This window comes from Micrasema longulum, unplaced genomic scaffold, assembly GCF_059751315.1.
Source record: "Micrasema longulum isolate JH-2025_06_02 unplaced genomic scaffold, ASM5975131v1 h1tg001166l, whole genome shotgun sequence".
NCBI classification, from domain to species: Eukaryota; Metazoa; Arthropoda; class Insecta; order Trichoptera; family Brachycentridae; genus Micrasema; species Micrasema longulum.
The window spans coordinates 153,200-175,851 of NW_028278353.1; the positions used below are offsets into that span (position 1 = coordinate 153,200).

Genomic DNA, 22,652 nt, shown 5'->3' on the forward strand with positions numbered 1-22,652 from the left:
ATGTTGAATAAATATTAGCTGATCCTACTTGGGGGCAATCCAGGAAAGCAGACGTGGATCAAGTTATTTTAAAAATACTATATTCATCGTATTTTATAGACTACCCATTTTTTTTTCGTTCGATCTGAATAATTTTTCTAAAATATTTACTGCTATAGTGTCAAAATGTGGAAATCACAAACTTGTTGATTCAAATATGGTTTATTTGATTTATTAATTGTATGCCTTTAACTGTGTACAATTACGCAGAAAATCAATAGAAACTTGTAAGTATTTTGATAATGTCTGCTAAAAACGCAAAACTAGTAAAAAAAACTTTTTATTTGTTGTTCGGTGTTTTTAATGTACTTTATTTTAACGATTATTTTTAGTAGACAGCATAACGAATGTCAACTCTAATTCAAGAATAAACATTGAGCTTTTTTATTTTTGTCAATTTTCAAACTTGTGGAAGGGAAGAAAATAAAATTCGTGTTATATAAGGTGGCGCAAAAGTCATCACCCTATCGGAAGATGCCATAGCTTTTGCAAATAGCGGCAAATGTTAGTTCTGCTTTGACGTTTGTGAAGTAAACAGATACAAAATACACGCCAACAAGACATGAATCGGAAGACATGAACTCCTCGAAGAACGCGGAAAAATTGTTTCGATTTTTTTTGCGGAATAATTCGTCGGTGGTGTCGGCGCAGCGTGAATTTTGGCGCAGGTTTTCCGGTCGTCCGACACTAACTCGATAAGCAGTACGGCGTTTAGCCGCTCGCCTAGAAGTGTATGGGACAACATGAGATGCTGCCAGGTCTGATGAAGATGTCACAGAGGATCCCGGAGTATCGACCAGACGACGTGCCACGTAATTGGGCAACAATCGGCGGTCTTAACAGAGAATTTTGGGGTTGGAAAACATGTGGTTCTAACATGATGGATCAACGGCGCATACTGCACGAGCCACAACCAACATTCTGAGGGCTGTATTTCCGGGTCGCTTAATCTCTCGTTTTAGTGATTTGCACTGGCCGGCAAGATCACCCGATTCAACCGTTCCTGACTTTTTTGTGGGATTTCTGAAGTCAGGAGTCTATGTTTACAAGTATCAGACTCTTGAAGCTTTCAAAGAAAATATCAGTCAAGAATGCGAGAACCTAGCGCCGGAAGTTCTAGAAAGAGTGAAGGAAAATGCCATAAATCGGGCCCGTATGGTCATCAATTCTGGCTGCGGCCCCTTGGCCGATATTATTTTCTCGACTGAATGGAAAAAAAGTAAGACATCAAACACAATCCAAAAGCAAAATCAAAAGTTTTAATTCATAAAAAAAATACAGTCAAAGAACATCGGGTGACAACTTTTGCGCCACCTTGTAGATACTCTATAAAAACAATAACAATATCATACTTTAATTGTTTTTTTAATTTTTATCAACATACCTACCCACTATTATTTTAAAGTGTACTACTGTAGTATAATAATAATAATAATAACTGTATATTTGAATATCAATGCGTTCTCGAAAATTATTACCTCGTAAAATTTATCGATTTCGATTTTCTGCGAATGTGAATTTATCGTAGCCACGATTCCCTCTTTCACGCCAGCCGCTAATTAAAAAACGTGCTCTCGTTATTTGCGATTCCTTGACATTTGAAGAGCGCAGATGATAAAAGGCGCGCAAAGGTTATCGGTACATTAGGCACGGTGAGGCGCGCAGCGCGACCACTGTGCGGGCACGGTGCTCAGTATGTGAATAACGGGGTTCCCCATTCGTATTCCACCCTTTACTGCCATTTAAAATCTTTATTGGTATGATAATTAACAACCCCGAGGTAATTCAAAACGACGGTTTTTACCGGATTTTTCCTAGTTTTTATTTATATATTTCATATATATTTTTTTAATGATTTATAAATTTCTCCTAACCGCGCTTACTTAGTTCATAATAAAAAAACTACTTACATTTTTATTGGGACTAAGTAGATTGATTAAGTAACTTTACGCGCTAAAAAGTAAAAGGAAATTTTATATAAAAAAGGCGCCTAACACATGCGAGTATGAAAAGAGGACTAATACCGACGCATAGTAAATAGTCTCCCCGATGAAACAAAGAAACATGCAGTCAAAATAGAGCTGATGTTTTGAAAACCTTTTACTTAAAATTACAAATTCAGTGTAAAAAAAATATGTACATAAAAGTATTGTTATTTATTCTTTTTTACATTTCGTTACCTGACTGTTTTTGAAATGACTGAAAAAACAGAGACTGTTTTTTTTACTTTTATTTTAATTATAAATATATAAGGGTATTAGAAGCAAACTTGGAAATCTCTATTAAAGGAGTTACTGAGATATTTGCGAAAAAAATTGAAAAGAGAATTGTGAGATTTCTTATTATGCTTCACTCACTCAATTGAGAATGCTTAGTTTGCGGTGTCAAGTAGTATAATTGAAATCGGTTTTTGCAAGATTTAGAGACGGTTTTGAATTACGTTATTATTAAGGTAGGTAGGTCTTTATGTGTAGATTATTTTGGTATCAAAAATTTTCCGTTTTTGGTGGAGATTTCTAAGTTTGCTTCTTATACCCTCATATATATATATGTTTAAAAAAAAACTGCGCTTGCAGTTTGCCGGGACTTAAAGTGAATGTACATAAAATCCCGTATGTTAAATTTTTTTTTCAATAATACTAAAACACTAAAGTGGTGTCTTCGTGCACTGTGGTATAATAAGAATAGCCACGTTAGAGCAAATTACAGAATAGTTTAGAATACTGAGATGCACAAGAAACCAATAGAACCAGGCAATCAGATTAAATAATATTTTTAAAATCCTTATATAGAAAATGTAATATAAATTAAAGGTAGAAAAAACTTATTTACAGTACCTATATAACAATTTTTAATAAAATTCTTGAAATCGATCCCAGATTTTTTCAAATCAGATGCAAGGGTAGCTAGATAAATTGGTGGTTAATTCGACAGTTTGTCGAATTAGTAACATGGTTGAAACAGCACGACCGCTACCTGCACTGCTATTACGAACGCCCTGGCGGCCGTAGAAAACACTTTTGTGGGCGCATTTACAACAAAATACGCGCTATAAAAGCGTTTTCTACTCCCGCGACAGCATTTGGATTAGCACCCCTGGGGATTATACCCACCCTATTTAGGTACAAAATTTTCAAGTATCTTCGTCGATAACCTGTAGTAATTAAACATGTTTAGAAAAAAGTGTGTGCATATTATATTTTTCATACGCAAAGCTTCATTTTACTTTGTAGATATAATTTTAAGATAAATGTTAACTTCGAATTGTGATAAGAGTCCTGGCTACTTAAAAATCATGTTTTCACTTCTTCCTAACATCTCGTCGCTTTAGTTCGTTTTTCTTCAACATATCATTTTTAAAGAAATTGAGTTAAGTATACAGGAGTTCTGAAAACCCTTTAAATTTTGTTTTTCAAATTGTTGAGGTTTTTTAAAAAAAAATTGTCTTAAACTGTGGTCATCGTTTATGCCTATTTCGTAAAAAAACACTTTGATGCTCTATTTCTGCAGATTTTTGTTTTGGTATGTCGGACAAAAACGAATTGAAGCGACGATCTATCCACTCCCGTGTTGTGGGAATACGCTGTATCTTAAAAACGCTAATTTTGGGATAAATGATTTTGAAGTTTTTTTTTCGATATTTTGTTATATTCCTCGCAAACTAAGAGTAGTAATAATTAAGAATTAGGTAAAAATTTAGGTTGACCCTTAGAAAATAAAGAAAAAAAAAGCGTAATAAAATTCACAAAAACTCTTTCTGTCGGAACATTAAAAAAATGTTTTGTACGGGCGTCTACTGCTTTCTCATATCAAGAATGGAATATTCATTTTGTTTAAGGTTCAGACTGCTTTCAGTATCGCTTTCAATACAATTCTTCCGCCTCCATTCTCCAATACTTCGGCTACTTTTTGGTTTTTCATTTTTCTATTATTCTTCATTCTCGTCACTTCGTCTACGTCTCACACGCTGAGGGATTTTCTCTTATTTTAACAACATCTAAACCTCAATTTAATTGACTTCTCAGACATTTTCTGTTTTATCGTGGTTTGGCAATATAAATTCCAAAATGTCAGTACCCTGGAGAAATATGTTGGCTATGAATCGTCTGCCCCCATGTCGCTCAATTAATGACGCTCCCACTTGCTTAATCAGGAAAAAGTATTATTGGATCTGGTGAACTGCGGAATGAGTTTAAGCCATGAACAAAGGAATTTGACTGATGACTTTCGAAATCTTATATATTTTTTCACAACGCAAACATCATCATTACCCTATCCGTTCAAAGTGGTGCCTATGGCACTGCGTTTATAATTAAATTGCTGTTAATATACGGAACTTTTACACTATTTACTCAAATTGTGATTGGTGTTCTGATGAAGAGACGTGTCTAGAAAAATCGGTTAGTGGTTGAATACAAATATTAACTAACATTTGTTAATATATAAGTAATTATATAAAACCTTATATTTGAATATAAGTTATTATATAATTACTCGGTGCACTTCCACTTTTTTATTTGAGTAATTAAGGCCTTCGCCCTATAATGGGCATCTTCACTCTGGTGTCTTCTGAATGTACTGAGTATTTGTAATCTATAACTAACATTCAAATATAAGTTATTAGATAATTACTATGACATTGTTTTTTTTTCCTATTGAGTAATAGTTTTGACTTATGGTAATTTATAAACAAATACGTTTATTTGTATCTATATATATCTTTAGATTTTTAATCTTTATTTTCTATTTAATATGTTCTGTAACTTGAATTATAAAAATAAAACTATTATTTTATTGGTTGGTTGGAAGAAACTGCCATTTGGCAAAAACCCCTACAATGTACAAAATAACATTATGTACATTAAGTTAAATAAATACATTCTATCCAGAATTGTCAATAAATAACATAAATCGATATTTAAACAATTGATAATATCAACAATACATATTTTTGTGATAAATACTATTTATTTTTTACTTTTACTGAAATATATTTTAAGCATTTGGTAGGATCTTTTGACTCGAATATTTATGAAACCTTCGTATGATTTCTACACCCGATTTTATATTTACTTTAGTAACCTCACGATTTATCTCTTTCAAAATAGTTCAATACAATTAATTAAATAATTTTACTAAGAATAATTGCGTAAGTATAAGTTCAATAACGAATAAAAAGTGTGTTTTATTTGCAGGTCAAATGAAATTTAAAAACAAAGCAAACCGAAGTCAGACATCGGTGCAACTCCTGTCTGCCTTAATCAATAACACGATCCTGCGCGCAAGGTTGCATTTATTACTGGGCTGTATGCATGACGAGTACGAGCGTAGTATTATATAATAATTATATAACGTACCCTTTCTTTACACACGGGGTCAAAAAATTCATACATTATTACATTAAATAATCGTTCACCATTAAAATGTTTATTGATGTTGTTATAAACTACTCAAATGTTAGTAAATATTTGTACATAACCACTTACCGACTGTTCTATGTCTACCGGTTATGAAGCGTATCGTCTCTTTGTCAGGACTCTAATTACGCTTTGACACTAATTACACAGATTGTAATTAGTGTCCTGACGAAGAGACTGGTAGGTCTCGAAACCGAAGGTCACAGAAAAATCGGTAAGAGGGTTATATACAACTTTTTACTTACGTACGTTTGAAAGTAAATACTTTAAATATTAATAATACTTGAATATCATTTAGTATACCATACTTTTGTGTCAGCAAAATGTTAAACGTCGAACGAATAAAAATAGTTTTTCTTTAATTTTTTTTTTTCGATAGAAAAATATTCCAACTAATTTTAGTAAATATTAGTGTTTAACCACTTACCGACTTTTTATGTCTACCGGTTCGAGACGTAGCCGTCTCTTCGTCAGGACACTCACTGCACCAACATGCAAATACTAAAATACACTATCTTTACCGTCACTGCTGTATACATAGTATTACAAAAAAATACATAAAAATTTACCAACTGTTTGACCACAAATTCAATGCTTTGATCATAAAAAAAAAAATTTCATTTCCATTTTCACTAATGGTTTCTGAAACATAACAATAAATGTTTTATATAAAATATAACTCATTAGAAATGACCGTCCAGTGTGGCCTACATAAGTTGCGTGGCAGTAGTGGCATTCTAATTTATTAATTCCGTTGCATTTTATCGTAATAACATAATCCCCCTCATTCAGGTTTATAACAATACATTTTCTATGTAGGTAATAACTTTAAAAATTGTATTTCAAGTTTCTCTATACTGATATTATAAATAGAAAACTGAGTTTGTTTGTGTGCCCTTAACGTCTCAACGGAGCGACCCATTGCTTTTTTTGCACAGGGATAGCCGGAGAGATGGGAAGTAAAAGTGGCTACTAAAAAAATTATACACTATAAAAATAGTAACAATAAGCAACAATATTTAAAAATGATTAGGATGATAATGATTAAGGTGGGATATCAAAAAGAATCAATTTGAAATTAATTCTTAAAATGTATATTATTTACTTTATTTCTTTATATACTCGTTGGTAATAACTTAATAATTGTTTTTTTTTTTCGTAGAGTCTTTATTCAATAAAATATACACATTATTACAATTTTAATACGTTACAAAGAAAACAAAGTATTAAAACATATTTTGTCCTGATAAACTATTCAATAATAGATTGTCATCGGGTGCTCAGACATCAGTTTTAATTAATAATCAAATAAAAGAGTACATACATAATACTGTATACGTATAAAATAATGAACCTATATTATTTTGTTTTCGATGCTTTGAAAAATATTATTAAGAATAAAAAAACTCAACAAAACCAGATAAAAATGGTTTAAAGAAATATTTTAGTTAAGTTAAGTTATTTAATTTAAGTTACCAATTAAAAATACTTGGTACACTTCCACTTTCATATTTATTTGACCAATTAGCGCTTTCACCCTCATGGGCATTTTCAGACTTGTACGTAGTATTTTTAATTAGTAACTTATATTCAAATATAAGTTATTTTAACATTAAAATGGGATTCCACCAAGAATTGTCAATATATGATTTAAATCAGACTTTATTTATGGTTAGTTAAGTTTGTTTTTCGTTTTAGTTCTGTAGCAGAATTTGGAATTTGTGAACAAAATTTCCCACGATGCTACTTCACCATAGACTAACAAATCACCGTATTTCTTTCATAGCGATAGTTAGAAGACCATGCTGCTTTCAATCCCGATAAAATACATCATTCCATCGGGAAAATTCTTGTTTATAAACGATACAGCTATTATAATCAATGACCTAAACTAGTTCTCCCTAATTCCATGTGAGTCATCTTCTTCTTCATTCCCTTTCCGCACCTATTGGTGCATAGGGCACTGCATTGGTACACAAATCGCGGTGCATCTTGATGATTTTGTTACATGAAGAAAATGTGATCGGTCTTACGCTGCAGAAGCCAGCCCACGAACTATGAAATATTCTAGTGTTAAAACATCTTTTTAAATATATATTTTACATAAACCATGTCGGAAATCGAACCCGAGACCCCTTGCATGGCAGGCAATCACGCTGACCACTATCCCACGAGCAAAGTTGCGGCTAAAAGCTAGTTAAATACATTTAAAGTTTTTTGAATTGTAGACGAATATTATTTTATGTTTCGCATTTACTGTGTCATTTTCAGTATCATAAATAAATAGGTCTTACAAATACGAGTAAACGTCGAATCGGGCTGTGGCCCCGTGGCTAGCGTCGTCGACTTGCGGATCAAAGGTTCGAAGTTCGCTCGCACCCCGCTCTACCACACCCATTCCATTTTCTAATAGTGAGTTATTTACAACTCGTTAAAAATTGCCCACATAATTGAAATATTTTTGTTAATCATAAGAACATGAATATTTCTTTTTATAAAAAAAATATCAATAATAATTGTTGTTTCGTTGATAATTGTTTTGCCTTCCACATTCTCTTGCTTTTACGTCAATAAATTTAGGAATTACGTTTAATTCAGTTTGCATCAATATATCTGTACCTCAGAGGCAGACGGGTGCAAATCCAGAAATTGGTGAAATGACATTTCGATTTTCGTATCCAGTTTATGATCATGTCCATTGATTCTAAAGAATCGTAAGCCTTATAATGAAAGAACCAATGTATTAAGATACTGAAAATACAAATTAATGGTATAAATTATTAGTAATCATTTAGAAAAAGTAGATTATTTAGGCTTGTTCTGAACATTTGATATTTGGATTTGCATCCGTCTGCCTGTGAGGTACAGATATTATTTATTTTATAAATTTATTGCATAAAATAAGTATACATGTTTAGTAACAGGGATTCTATATAAAACTAGTGAATAGAAAATGAAAACGGAGTGTTCTCTGTTTAGGATAGTCTCCATCTAACATGTCTCAGCGTGTTCTAAGATGGAGATTTTTTATCTTTTAAAGCATAAGTAGTTCTATACTATTATTACAATAACTTCTTCTTCTTCTGGTTCCTCTCCCCGATGGAGGTTAAAAATCATCGTTGCGATACTTTTTTGGCAGCTGCCCTAAACAAGGACTGAGTGCTGCAATGGAACCAGTCGCGCAAGTTCTTAAGCCAAGAGATGCGCCTTCTACCTTTTGAAAAAAAAACTACTTAATTATAAATGCCTAGCTAATCAAATGTAAGAAATTAAAAATCGTTATTAAACAAATATAAAGTAAATATATGTGCCAAGAATACGTGTTACTTAAACATATTTTTTTTTGCACCACCACAGGCCAGGAGGCCTAATTACAGTGGTGAATTACATCACAGAGCACCCAGGCTTGAGAAAAATCACATTTTAATTTTTGTGTTCTCACCGGGAATCAAACCCGGAACCTTCCGTGCGTGAGTCAAGCGCCTTGACCACTTCACCACGGAGGCCGCATAGTATAGTATAGTATAAAATAAAAAAACAAATATAAAGTAATGAAATACATGAAAATATAAATAATATGTGTTCCAATTATATAAAGACTACGTTCATTGATCTACATATATTTTTTTTAATCTCTCGCTACACTATTTATTGTGCAGCTATTTTTATTTAAAAATTTGTTTTGCGTTTTAAGTATTTATATTTGGCAAGAAATCATTAAATATTTTTGGTGCAATTACATTATAATCTAACTAGTTTACCAATCAAATCCATTGCTTTCGTATATGATACGTATATCAACAAAAAACTATGTTTTATTCACACCTATCCGATTTTTGTTTTAACCCCCTGCTTGTTGATTCTAAACTTCCTTTGGCTGAAACTTTTGCAGTTACAGCTACATAAGGTATGTTATATGAGTATAAATATATATTTAGAATTAGAAATAGATTTCCTTAAAAGTTTTTAAACTCCAATTACAATTAAAACTGTTAACTCCGTTGAAAATTTTCTTATGATCTTAAATTTCACAACTTTTGATTGATTCAATGACTTGATCAGATTATTTGTTTAATGGAACTTGAACACGGAATCGTTTGTGTTATCGACACGTTGTTGAGAATTTAATAGTAGAATTTCTAAAATAGTATGTAAAATTCTTTGAATTACTTTGAATGTGGGTTGTCAGGCACTCAATGCGTCCCTCGCTGAATTCCAAGTATAGAGTTTTGAATCAGCAACTCGTGGATACCCCCTGAAACTTTTGAAACGCAAATTATGTCTGCGGAATTAATCCCCTTATGAAAGCGTACCGTATGAATATAAATATCTTCCTTTTCTGTGCAAACTGCGTGCACCGCGCACTCAACGCTCCGTTTGTGTTTATTTTAGAAAAAAAAGCTTCATTAAGAAAAGCCTCGAAAACATATTTCTGCATTTCATTGAAAGTCCTCCCCTCATTAGGTAGTAAATTACATACTTGAATGTACGTACGTAATTTCATAACCGAATCAAGAAAAAATCCCAAGAAGCGCCGGGGGAAGAGGTTGTTTACTGAATTTTTTTAAGTTACAAAGTCATAAAATACAATTCTATGATATTCGGTACTAAATGTCAGTTTTTTAAATCTACAAATGTTTGATGCAGAAACATCCCCTCTTCGTCTTGTCAGGAATCATTTAGGTCTTATATTGTTGCTGATTTCCTGTTTTATTTCCTTTATGTTGAAATTAGCCGAAGCTGACCTTTTCCTTAATGTTTTTTACTTGGTACCTTTATGGTGTACGCTCCTATCACAATTGTTAATGAAACTATTCTTATTTTCAATTTTCAGGTAACGCCAGAATGAAACCATTCATCAGCAGTGAACCTGAGTTTGCGTCCGTAAGGTTGAGTGGTTTCGAAGAGTTTATTGTCTTGGCTTGTGATGGTCTTTGGGACTACGTTTCTGAGGATGAAGTAGCTCTGGAGGTCTACAAATCCATCGAGAAGAATGCAGGTTAGTTCATTATACCTATATATTAAATCATTGTAAAACTGTTATACGAGGAACTATAAACATTTATAAATCTCCTCACTTTGTGACGATGTTTGATCTATTAAATTCACAGTTTACAAAATATTATAGCCCAAGTATTTTCGGGTTTTCGTGATTTTTTATTTAGGAATATTTTTTTTTTACATTCTGTTTGATCTACATATATTCATAAAATAGATTAAATTGGTAGGTACTTATAATAAAATAAATAAAACAACTTTGTTTTTAACCACTAATTATTTATTATTATTTATTTTTTCCACCTTCCGGTTTCAAAGCAAACAAGCTTCTTCGTCAAGGTTTACGTAACTAATTAATTAATTCCTATTTTATTTTTATCACGTTAACTAAATATTACACGCGGACCCAATAAATCAAGTCTTTTTTTCCTTACAAGGGTGGTAATTTGATATCAATATTTTCGAAGCTAGACAGGAGAGGACTAAAAGAAACATTGTTTATTTGGTTGTCAATTACTTTTTTCTTATTATGATCGCTTTTTTGATTTCTAGAATTTCTAAGTTGTCTGATTTTAATAATTTATTTTCAACATAAAGAACTTTTAATCCAGTGTCTTTATTGAAGTTATGATTATTTTCTATCTGATGATTTTCGAATTCACAAAAATTATCATTATTTAAGCATCTTAAGTGTTCTTTTACTCTAATATTAAAGTTTCTATAGTTTTTCCTTCTTTTAGTTTTAGAAGCTTGTTTGCTTTAAAACCGGTCGGTGGGAAAAAAATAGTTGTTGGAAACAAAGTTGTTTTATTTATTTTATTAAAATGAATAACCACAAAGCTAGTGCTTCAAATAATAACTTTATAGTAGGTACTTGTTTAACATGAAACAAGTACGGAGGGACATTTATCTTTTAATTTAAATCCCTTTGCGGCTAAATAAACTTTGACGCTTAGTTATTCTCCTCTCGTAAAAACTGATACCGTGGGTTGTTGAAAGGATGGAAATGCTTATTTAAGAACAAAAAGGAAGGGATAAATTCAATTCCAAAAACCTAATATCAAGATGTCCACAATTCCTTGTCCATTCGCTTGAAATGGGGCTGGAAATTCGGGAAAATACCTGCTGATATTTTCGTCAGTATTATGTTATCACGAAATAGGATCGCCCTCCAATCATCCGTACGTAAAGCACATACATAATTCTACTTTAGTCCCACGATTTATTATATCTTCTTTTTCCTAAAGCAACATTATTTATATGTAACTGTTTTAGATTTATACAAACCCTTTTAAAATACGCAACCCTTGTTATACACACTTTGCTATTAAACAAAACATATTTTGGTATTGTAATTTCGCAACTATTGTTTTGTTATTAGTTTGTACTTGAAGATTGATATATCGAAATGCGGAATAATCGGCGCGCTTGTATAAGATTTATTTTTATTTTACACGGCTTATTGAATTTTATAGTACACAGCAATACAAATCTAAATATACCTACATACATTGGTAAATGTGATGTAAATCAACAAATTACATTGAAGATGTATGAATGTGGAGAAAGCGTTATCTGTTTGGAAAGATAGGGTAGTTTGCCGTTCTATCACATCCGCTTACTCCTCTATAAAGAAACGGCGTGATGGTTTGTTTGTTTTTTAATTAAATCACAATGAATGAAATAAGTTCCATCAGCATAGATTGGTATACTTATAAAATATTAAATATGTATTTTAAATATTAGATGATTGATATTTACACTTTTTTTTTCCTATTTTTAATTGTTTTAATTATATTCATTATATTATTAATACACAGGTTCTTTATTTGGCCAAAATAAATAAATTTATCCCTATCATGGTTAACGGTTCCGCTGTTAATTTTTATTTTGTTAGTACTGTCTCTTTATTCGTAATCGAATTCTACTCTCGAAGGTGGTAATGAGGAACTTTGGCCCTACGGGAAATTGGATTTAAAAAAATTCTTGCGCGCGGTAAAAATTAGAGCATTGAATTATACTGCAAAATTTCTCAAAAATGTACGAAAAAATAATAAAAAATATTTTATTTAAAACGCACTATTTAAAATGTCATCACTGGTTCATATGAACCATCCAATGATATGAGAGCTTTGAAGGATATCCGGTTTGGTCACCGTAAACGAACTAATCGGAAGAACTGTCCGAGAACAACCTCTCACGTCATACGCGGAGTTATTTCAGAAATACAAAACTTTAAAAAATCACAGCGCTGGAAATACGATATTTAAAAAAAAAATTGGTTTAGTTTAATACTCTATTAACAAATGAAAAAAGACACTGAACTTCCTCATTTTATAGTGAAAATCCCCACGGATTGTTTAAACATTTATAATGATGAAAAAAATATGTCTATATTATGCATGTAAGTACGATTACCATTGATAAAAATTCATAGAAACGTTTTTATTTACCACCTCTGTCTTAGGTAGGCAAAGCATGTTAAAACACCTTTTTATTTTTAAATTTCCCGCAATGTGAAGTGTGTGGACCGTGTTCTGTGTAGTATGCGGCTTGTACCGCGCACTTTGGGGGCATTATTTTCCGCCCTACGCTTCGTCACGTGAGATATTGACAAACGTCCTTTCATCCCGCTAACGCTCCCCGATCTTCCAGCCCATCGCGCTCTCTCCTCTCCTCTGTGGCTTCCCGCCACCCATCGTATCTCCTACCCGAGAGCGATTATCTCCTACGGTGCAATATGGTGCACAGTGTCTTCCTAGTCTTTTGTACCAGTGCAACGAGAAGTAATTTTCTATACATATTAAAAGCTTTGTTGGTTGAATTTTACATTTCGTCTGAGGATAATTTTATGAGACCCTTAGTATCATAGATAGGTAAACGAGTTGTTGAATACTTTTGACAATATATTTTTGTACGTATTTTTCTTAAATAACTTTGTAGCTAAAAGTGTAGTAGACGTTTTAGCAGGAAAGAAGAAAAATATATTAAGGATTAAATTATAAGAATTTACAGGGCTTGTGACACCTAATAATGTATAAAGTACTGCATCGGACCAATTACAGCTTCTCTTGTGTTTTTTCTATTAAATTGAGGCAATATGAGTCTTAAACTCCAGATGTCAGTACGGGGAAATGAAAAATGTATTATAAGGAAGAAGTTGCATGTTTCATAGACTACGAAATGGCGTTTGATAGAGTAAAACACACCGAAGTGCTGCGAAGTGCTGCGAAGCCTCTAGAAGGCAACATAGATGACAAAGATTGGAACTTTGTAAAACATCTTTACTGGTTCCAGACTGCCGTTAAACAGACTGAAATTAAAATCGGTAACGCCTGTTCTGATGAAATTAAAATCAGAATAAGCGTACGGCAGGTTTCATATTGTTGACGCTATTGTTTAATATGTACTCCGATTACGTCTTTAAAAAAGCCCTAAAAAACTCTTCGAAAGGAGTAAAGATTAACGGCATATACAGGGTGTTCTTTAAACCCTGTAACATCCGAAACCACGATGATCAGTATGAGCAAGAAGACACATTGGCACATTAAAATAAACTTTTAGATCAAATAAAATTTACAAAAATAAAATATTAAAAAAAACAAATGGGTGCTTACTTCTGCAAGGGAGAAGCGAGGGGAGGGGAGGGGGGAGTCTAATACACCGTCAACCACATGGCCACGCCCTCTCGCTTCTCCCCTGCCGAAGTAAGCAACCATTTGTTTTTTTAAATATTTTATTTTAAAAAAAAATCTGCATTCTAAATATTTTTTTAAATATGCCAATATGTCTTCTTGCCCATACTGATCATCGTGGTTTCGGATGTGACAGGGTTTAAAAAACACCCTGTATGTATATCAACAATATAAGATATGCCGATGACACTGTCATCCTTTCTGATAACGTTGCTGACCTTCGATACGATATTCTGGAATGATCAATTGAATTTAAAACTTAGGCAGATAATGTAAAGTGCTATGTTTGGTCTGTTCTGTCGTATGGTTCAGAAACCTGGACTTTAAAAGCACACATTATGAACCGGTTGGAGGCATTCGAGAGGTGGCTTCACAGAAGAATACTTTGTATACTGTGGACAAACTTAGTCAGCAATGTGGAGGTCCTGAGGAGAGCTAATTACAACAGACAATCGTTAAAATGTATAAAGGTCTCCTATCTGGATCGCATCCTGCGTGGAGACAAGTATTAAATTCTCCAACTTATTCTAATGGGCAAGATTGAGGGACAACGTGAACCTGGCAGTAGACAAACGTCTTGGCTGCGCGACTTAAGAGACTGGACCGGAATAAGATGTGTGGAAATGTTGTTCCGAGTAGCACAAGACTAGAGAGGTCCACTTTAGAAGTGATTGCCAACGTCGGGGACACCTGATAGGGCACAAGAAGAAGAAGAATTGTATTAAAAAAAAGGTTTTTTTGTATTAATATTTCATATCGTCATTATCGGATACAAATCCTGATCCACGTGCACGTTAGCCAAACGTGTGTTTGGCAAAAAAAAAAAAAAAATGCTCTTTTATTATTTTTTAATCTGTTTTGATTGAAATTAAATAAGTTATAAGAAAGTGATTTGAAAGTAATATTGAATATACCTATTGCCTATCCAACCTGTTGTAATTGGTCGATCTTGATAATATAATATAATCATGATCACGCCGTACGATAAATAACAGTAATTGTCGGTGTTGTATTTTTTCCTTCAATTTTATTGAGATTCCCGTATTATATGCACCAATTGGTGCCTATCGCTAATGCATTAAATACATGTAAGAAGGTGAGCAATAGTGCATTACATCAATGCATTTAGAACCATGAACCGCCTACAGAGGTTCTGTAGTGCTTCTGCTATGTAAAAGTGAGGTGCTTCAAGGCTCCCTGATGTACAAGGATAGCCATTTTAATGTTTATGATATGAAAATAAATAATCATTATTAACACTTCTTCTTCTTATTAGCCCGTTTCTCTCCACTGCTGTATATAGGCCTCTTCCAAATTGCCACGCCTCTTTGTCATGGGCAGTCTGTTTCCGACAATGTCCCATAAGTTCTACGATGTCATCGGTCCATCTCCTCTGTGGTCTTCCCACTTTCTCTTTATTTTCGTTCGGTCTCCAACTAAGTATTCAGGGGTCCACCGATCAACTTCTCGTCTCGCCACATGACCCACTTACTGCCATTTTTGTCTTTCCACTCTTTCAGTATTATAAGTCACCTTTGTAAGGCGTCTTATTTCCTCATTCCTTATTCGGTCTCTTAAGGAGACGCCCAACATTTGTCTTTCCATAGATCGCTGAGTGCACTAAATTTTGGGGAGATTTCTGGCAGATTTCAAGACCGTATGTTGCCACCGAGAGAACACGAAAGTTGTAGATTTCGGCTTCCAGATTCTTTGGGATTTCCTTGTTTAAAACGTGTTTTAGCTTTCCAAAAGCAGCCCAACTTAACCCGATTTGTCCTCGCGGATCCTGTAACCACTAGAGAACGAGTCCGCAGGTGGCGGATAGGGGAACACTCGACAGATATGCAGGGTAGAAGGAAATTAAAATACCTCCCGTGGACTAACAGGTACGTAGCGTCTGACCCAGAGTGGGCAGCTTCAAACAGCGTCTGTTCCCTATGTTAAGGGTGGCTTAAACTTAACTGACCAACCCCCCGGCAAGCGTTGTGTTTAAATGCCAAAACCCTCCAAACCCAAAAAAACATGATCGCGAATTATCAATATCATCTAAACAAATAAATTAATAAATACTATTATAAATATTGGGACCGTTTTTATAATTGTGTTGTTTTTCTAAACCCCGATTACAATGGTTACTTGTAATTGAACATGTTTAGAAAAAAAAATTGTAAACACATTCTATTTTTCCCACAATGATTTTACTTTATAGATAAAGTTGAAGATAACTGTTAACTTCCCGTTGTAATACGATCCCAGGGGTGGTATTCTGAACGCAAAAGCGCGCGTAGAAAACGCATTTTCAACGCGTATTTCCGTACTAAATACACGCTAACAGAGCGATCTCTTCGCGCGCAATTCCGTTCAGATACCAACCCTGGTGCATAATATTTAGGACGGACATACAGTTTGGCATAGTTGGAAAATTTATGGCATTAACTAAAATTAGATGATTACATGTTGCCTAGCGCCAGCTCGTGTTTTTTTCACAAATATTTTTTTTTAGTGTCAATGGCTTGTCCATTCAAACATTTTAATTATTTATCAACGATTTTCATTTCTCATTCGTTGCTGGAAAAGACCCCAACTCAATGTCGCAATAAAATTCTCCCCTGGAGTAAAATGATGTCGGAAATGTGTTCTCATTCAATATTTATATTATTCTAAACGACCGGCGCAGCGTACAGCGTTAAAAGAGAAAATACAATTTTCTGATCCGTACCTGAAAATAGTTTTTCCGGAATGATATTTCCGTTTTTTTTTTCAAATTACGAGTATTTTTTTCACCTGAGATGTCAACTAAATGGAACATTTCGTCGGACTTCTGACATACGTTGGTAACTAAATTTTACCGATTATATTGCATTTTTAAAGTTAAAATCTCCTCTTAAATAAAATGTTTTTTTAAAAATTTATTTTACTTAGTTCTATGATTAACATAGTCTAATATATATTTACAACACAATATTTACATCTATACTTATTCTAACATTATTTATCACTATTATACACTTAATATCCTAATTTATAATATTCACTGTTTCACATGTACATTTTCATTAATTATATTCACTATTTACTCTATATATTACCTAATATTTTTCACATATATACTTTTTACATTTAATTTTAAATACATTTACATTTATTTCATTTTTTATGCTTTCTGGCATTTCCTTAAATAATTATATTCCCTTGTACATAAGGCAGTTCTGGGACATTGCTTTTAATTTCTTTTCCAGTCTTATATTTTTAGATCCTCTTGTTGCATAGTCATGAAAGAACTCATTATTTTTTAGTTTATTTTGAAAGTATCTCGGAACTATTCCTTTAATAATTTTGTTTATTTCAATAAAACTGCAAGTTGAATAATGAAAAATATATTTTTTTTGTACTTATAAAGTTTAAAATACTTTTATTTACTTTTTAAACAAAGATAATTTGATTCTGTTTATGAAGACATCTCATTTTTTGAAAATCTGTAGTAACCAACTTATGCCAGAAACGTCTTATGATTTCATAACACCCCTATCCGCACCCGATGGTGCATATTGCGTTGGTGCACAAAATGCAGCGTATATCGATCATCTTTTACATGAAGATAGAGTAATCAGCCTTACGCTTCACGTGCCAGTCCAGGAACATGGCATATTGCGGTTTAAAACCACCGTTTTTATCAATATTTTGTGTCTACTCTCCCAGGATCCAATCCAGAACCTCAAGCTTGGTAAGTGAACGCCCCAACCACTACCTTACGAGGCGGACTTGTCTTCACCCAATTTCTTTATTCTTTACTCTTCTACCTAAGAGTAGCCGTCTAGTCGAAATCGCCCGTCCAGGATTCTGGTTCTATTTCACACACATGATACGTTTACGGTTAAACACTGATTGCATATCATCGCACTGGTTTCATTATAGCATTTGTCGATACAATAAAATGTCATTTACACATTTTGCTAAATCAAAAAATTGTAGTTTCATTTTGAAATTTTTCTTTTAATTTTTCATCACGATTTCGGTGTTCTGGTACGATGTATGTTGATGTCGCTACCTACCAAAGGCAAATCGTCAAAATAAGCGATTATGCACACCTTATCATTATATTTGACTTTCGATAATAATGATTATGATAAAATTATAAATAAACTTATCAATGAAATTTCTTGGTTTACTTTTACTTTTTATTATTTTGACCAACGAGCGCTTTCGCCTCAGTAGGCATCTTCAAGACTTCAAGATCTTCTAGACCAGTCTTAAAGAAGCCTTCTTAGGCGAAAGCGCTCGTTGGTCAAAGTAATAAAAAATAAAACTAAACCAAAAAGTTTCATTAAAAAGTTTGATTACAATTTTATCATAATCATTAACTATGGAGTTTTATCAAGAAATATCAACAAAAAACATCAATATTCGATAATAATGTTTTTTATAGTCCAGCCCGTTCTTAGTGAACGACGAAACTAGCCGATTACCTCAGCTTATTACTCCAAACAAAAAGTACACTATATTTTACATCTTTAACCCAAGTCAGCTTTTTTAGTACTAAAACAAGCTTGCAGATTACAAATTTTATTTGAAGATTCTCTATTTGGAAACTAGTATTTAGAGCATTATTTCCAAAGGAATATTTTTCTTTGATAGGGTACCGTTGGCATAATATTATGTATCACATAGGACATGTGGCGTTCGGAGTAGCCGTCTTTTGTATTATTCATATTAAAAGGAATCGGCCAGTGCTCAGTGTTGACAGTTACTGCTGAATGCTATTGTGGTATTTGTTTATAAACTTTTGTACAAGCATTGTATTCAATTAGTGTAGAATAAAGCTACGTTTATAGCGTAGTTAATAATAATTTTAACATTTATATGTATTTAAGAATACTAGAATGTTAGTGTAAAAAGTGTAAAGCTTAAGTCTTGGTTTTGTGGTGGTATAAGTGTAGTAATGAAAACCTATAATTGAAATAATTGGGCATGAATTTCAGATATATCTAAAATTCTTTGGTTTGCATACTGTAGAATTATTTTGCACTGGCCAAGCCGATGCGATGAACGAGTGCAGAGTTTTGTCTTAAATATAAGATAAGTTCGAATACCAAAATGCTTTATACAATATTTATTATTAAATTTTCATTGATTAAACATTACATTTTTACATGAAGTTTTAATACATCCCTAATTTCATAAATAAAATAGAAAATTTTTAAATTCGAATGGAAAAATACTCGTAGAATACCAGTATACCTACATGCATATACTTTACTTTTTTATATAACTCCAAGCACATCGTTTTAATTTAAGGATCTTAAAATATTTTTGTTAAATTCAAAAGCAACAGTATCGAATACTCGTGAATATTATCTCCTTTGCAAAAAACGAATATAACCATAAATTATATTACAAATTTAAGCGATCGAAGAAAACCCAGCGCTAGCGTTCTATTACTGCAAATTAAAATCGCAATACTCAGGATTAATCCATCTATTTATATATAATAAGAGAATGCCAGAAAAATATCATATACAACCTTTTAAAACGAGAAAAGGACAATCGAGACTAATAAACCATGGACTGAAATTATACAATAAACTACCAGACAAAACTAAACAAAATACTCAGACAACATTTACAAAAAATATTATTATTAACAGTAGAATGTGAATTTTAAAAGTAAAAATATTTTGTTAAATGTATGTAACCCGTTAGGGTTTATCAATGAAAAATTTAAATAAAAAAATAATAATATAAATAAAAAACAATATTATAGAGTCCGATAGCCCGCTACAGACTAAAAAACCACTAGGCTAATTTACGCGCGGTGTTTTGCAAAATAATCGGCATTTAATAAGTTAGGGGGCTAAATGTTTTGTTAAGGAATCCGAACAATCATTGCAAAAAATAATAAACACGATCCGATCAATGATTGCAAGTATTATGATTGAATTTGGAGAATCCTTTTTTTTCTTATGGAAAATTAAACGTTGCATGCTTCCGTGTAGGAAAACCAAGGGATTTATTTGTTTACATGCCAACGGGAATCACCAAAAACGTTGTATATCCAAGAGCATTGCAACAGTAATTACAATTTATGTAATCCAAAATACAAAAATAATACGTAAATATCTCATTTGAACTAAATGCAACAATTGGTATCAAACATGCAATTGTGTTCATTTACTCTAATATACTCAAAACTACCAACATCAAAGCATTGCCGGGTTCAGTTAGGGCTAGTTATTTATAGTAAATGAGAAATGGAGCCGGTGCAGAGGAAATGAGATGTTTCGAAACGGCCAATCGGAAATTATCCCTATATTGCGGAAACTGTATTAATTGCAGCAGTCTGTATTTTACATTAGGGATCTGAGGTTATCAGTATAAGAGCATGGCCGATACAAGTAGGGAGCAGTGCGAGCCATGATTTAATTTATGGGTAATCTACAACAAAATGATCATTCATTTTTACCTACATATAGCTTACCCACCACATACCGCACACCGCATCTGAGGACATAAGTCTCCTTGGCGGTGCCCACATACACGGAAAATTTGCTCGTTGTCAAACGAGAAAAGCTGCCCGAAGGAGCTCTCTGAAATCTGGTAGCCTTAGCATCTTTGTGCTGAAAGAAAGTAATCCAGAAGTACATAATATGTACTTCATTGGATTGAGAAGAGAGGGAAGTGAATTCTTCACTGACTGGGATTAAATTGATTGGACATGATCAATTCGCCGAAATGATTACAAAACTTTTTAAAAGCCTTGAAATTCTTTTTAGAAGCCACCAGATCTGTATATCCGACAGGACCTATAACAGGGCCACGGATAGTAGCGAGAAGCTCCATTCGGTACTCATAGAGAAGGGAAAGGGACAAGACCACAGGATGTGTTCAGAAGATTGGTTAGGATATCCGCAGCAGCACGAAGGAGAGTCAACAATATTAAAACAAATAATTTTTGATTAAATTTACCATGACCTGATAAAAACTGCGTAGTCCAGTGATCGGGGATAACCCAAGACGATTCTAGGCGCTGACGGATCGAAGGAAAAAAAGAAAGGTACCCCTCCCTGAAGAGGAAGATTCCCATCGCGATTGCCAAGCATTAAGAAGAGCATTTAAAGTCATTTTTTTTATATTTGATGGAGACATTCGTTCAGTTGAGAGTAGACGGACGCCACCAATAACAGAGGAACGCCTTCTTTTTAGGTGGAAATTTGCAGATCGTCGCTGAACCTCCAGATCTAAAGGAAACAAGCCCGTTAGAACCGGGAGTGCATCCGTTGAGCATGTCCTATATGCTCTAGAAAGAGCCAGAAGAGGTTGCCTTTGTCCGCTTAAAATAATTCGCCTGAAATATTGCAACTCACATCGGTGTGCCCAACAGCCAGCTGCATAGCATACGATACCTAGGAAAATGGATTTATAATAGACCGTTGAAGTTTCGAAAGACAATCCCCAGCTGGCTCTGGCCAAGCGTGCAACTTTGTGGAAAGCCATCTTTCCCAAATTTACGGCTTTCCTAGCATGGGAAGTGTAAGATAAATTTCTTTCAAGGATTACACCAAGGTTTGAAACCGAATTTGACGCTCGAATAGAAGTGCCCATAAATTTGATTGAAGGGGGAACCACAAAATTACCTTTTAAAAGTGAGAATTGAGTTTTTTGAGGAGCAAAACTTAGTTTATTTCGAATACCCCAATCGGATACTTTATTTAATGCATTAGCTGCGTCACCCTCCAGAGATCTGCGGCTATTGCCCTCAATCAAAATACATCCACCATCGGCAAAAGCCTGAATCATACATGATGAAGGAAGGGGAAGTTCGAGAAAATCATCAAACAATATATTCCACAAAAGTGGTCCCAAAACAGAGCCTTGAGGACAGCCACATGAAATCTCACGGGATAAAAGTGAACTGCCACCGGGATACACAACGTTTCGTTTTGAAAAATAGCTTATTATAATTTTAAACAAGTTTGCAGGTATTTGTCGAAGACGTAGCTTGGAAAGAATCATTGGCCACCAAGCATGGTCGAAGGCACCTGAGATATCAAGTAAAATAATGAGAACATATTTTTTGTTTGAATTATTAACAAAATTGCTTATCGAAATTATAGCATCTTCAGTAGAAATATTGGATCTGAACCCAAATTGCTTAGCATTTATCGGTTGAGTAACATTTAAGTGAGACTCAAGTCTGTTACATATTAGCCGTTCCAGTATTTTTCCCAGAATAGGCAAAAGGGTGATTGGTCTGTACGCTTTAGGATCAGTACTTGGCCGATCGCAGCGCTTAGGAATAATTTTCATCAATCCTGTTTTCCAGCAATCTGGGAAGACACCTTCGGAAAGGCAAATATTAAACATGGTAAGGAGTTCAAATGGGGCCAAGGACCAGCACCTTTTTACAAGCGCGGGATCAATTCGATCTAGACCAGATGCTTTATTTAGATTGAGATTGGAGACGATTTTTCCAACTTCTAATGAAGAGATAGGTAGTGACGATGAA

At 33.5% G+C, this 22,652-nt stretch overlaps 1 protein-coding gene across 2 annotated transcripts in view; it reads left to right on the plus strand.

The window, feature by feature from the left end:
- The window catches only part of LOC148276672 (uncharacterized), a 266,966-nt gene that overhangs the window by 102,044 nt on the left and 142,270 nt on the right, over nucleotides 1-22,652 (plus strand). For both annotated transcript variants that reach the window (XM_088233953.1, XM_088233954.1), the window contains exon 8: nucleotides 10,291-10,455. In XM_088233953.1, the coding sequence (XP_088090079.1) occupies nucleotides 10,291-10,455 (165 nt within the window). The remainder of the gene's footprint in view (nucleotides 1-10,290; nucleotides 10,456-22,652) is intronic.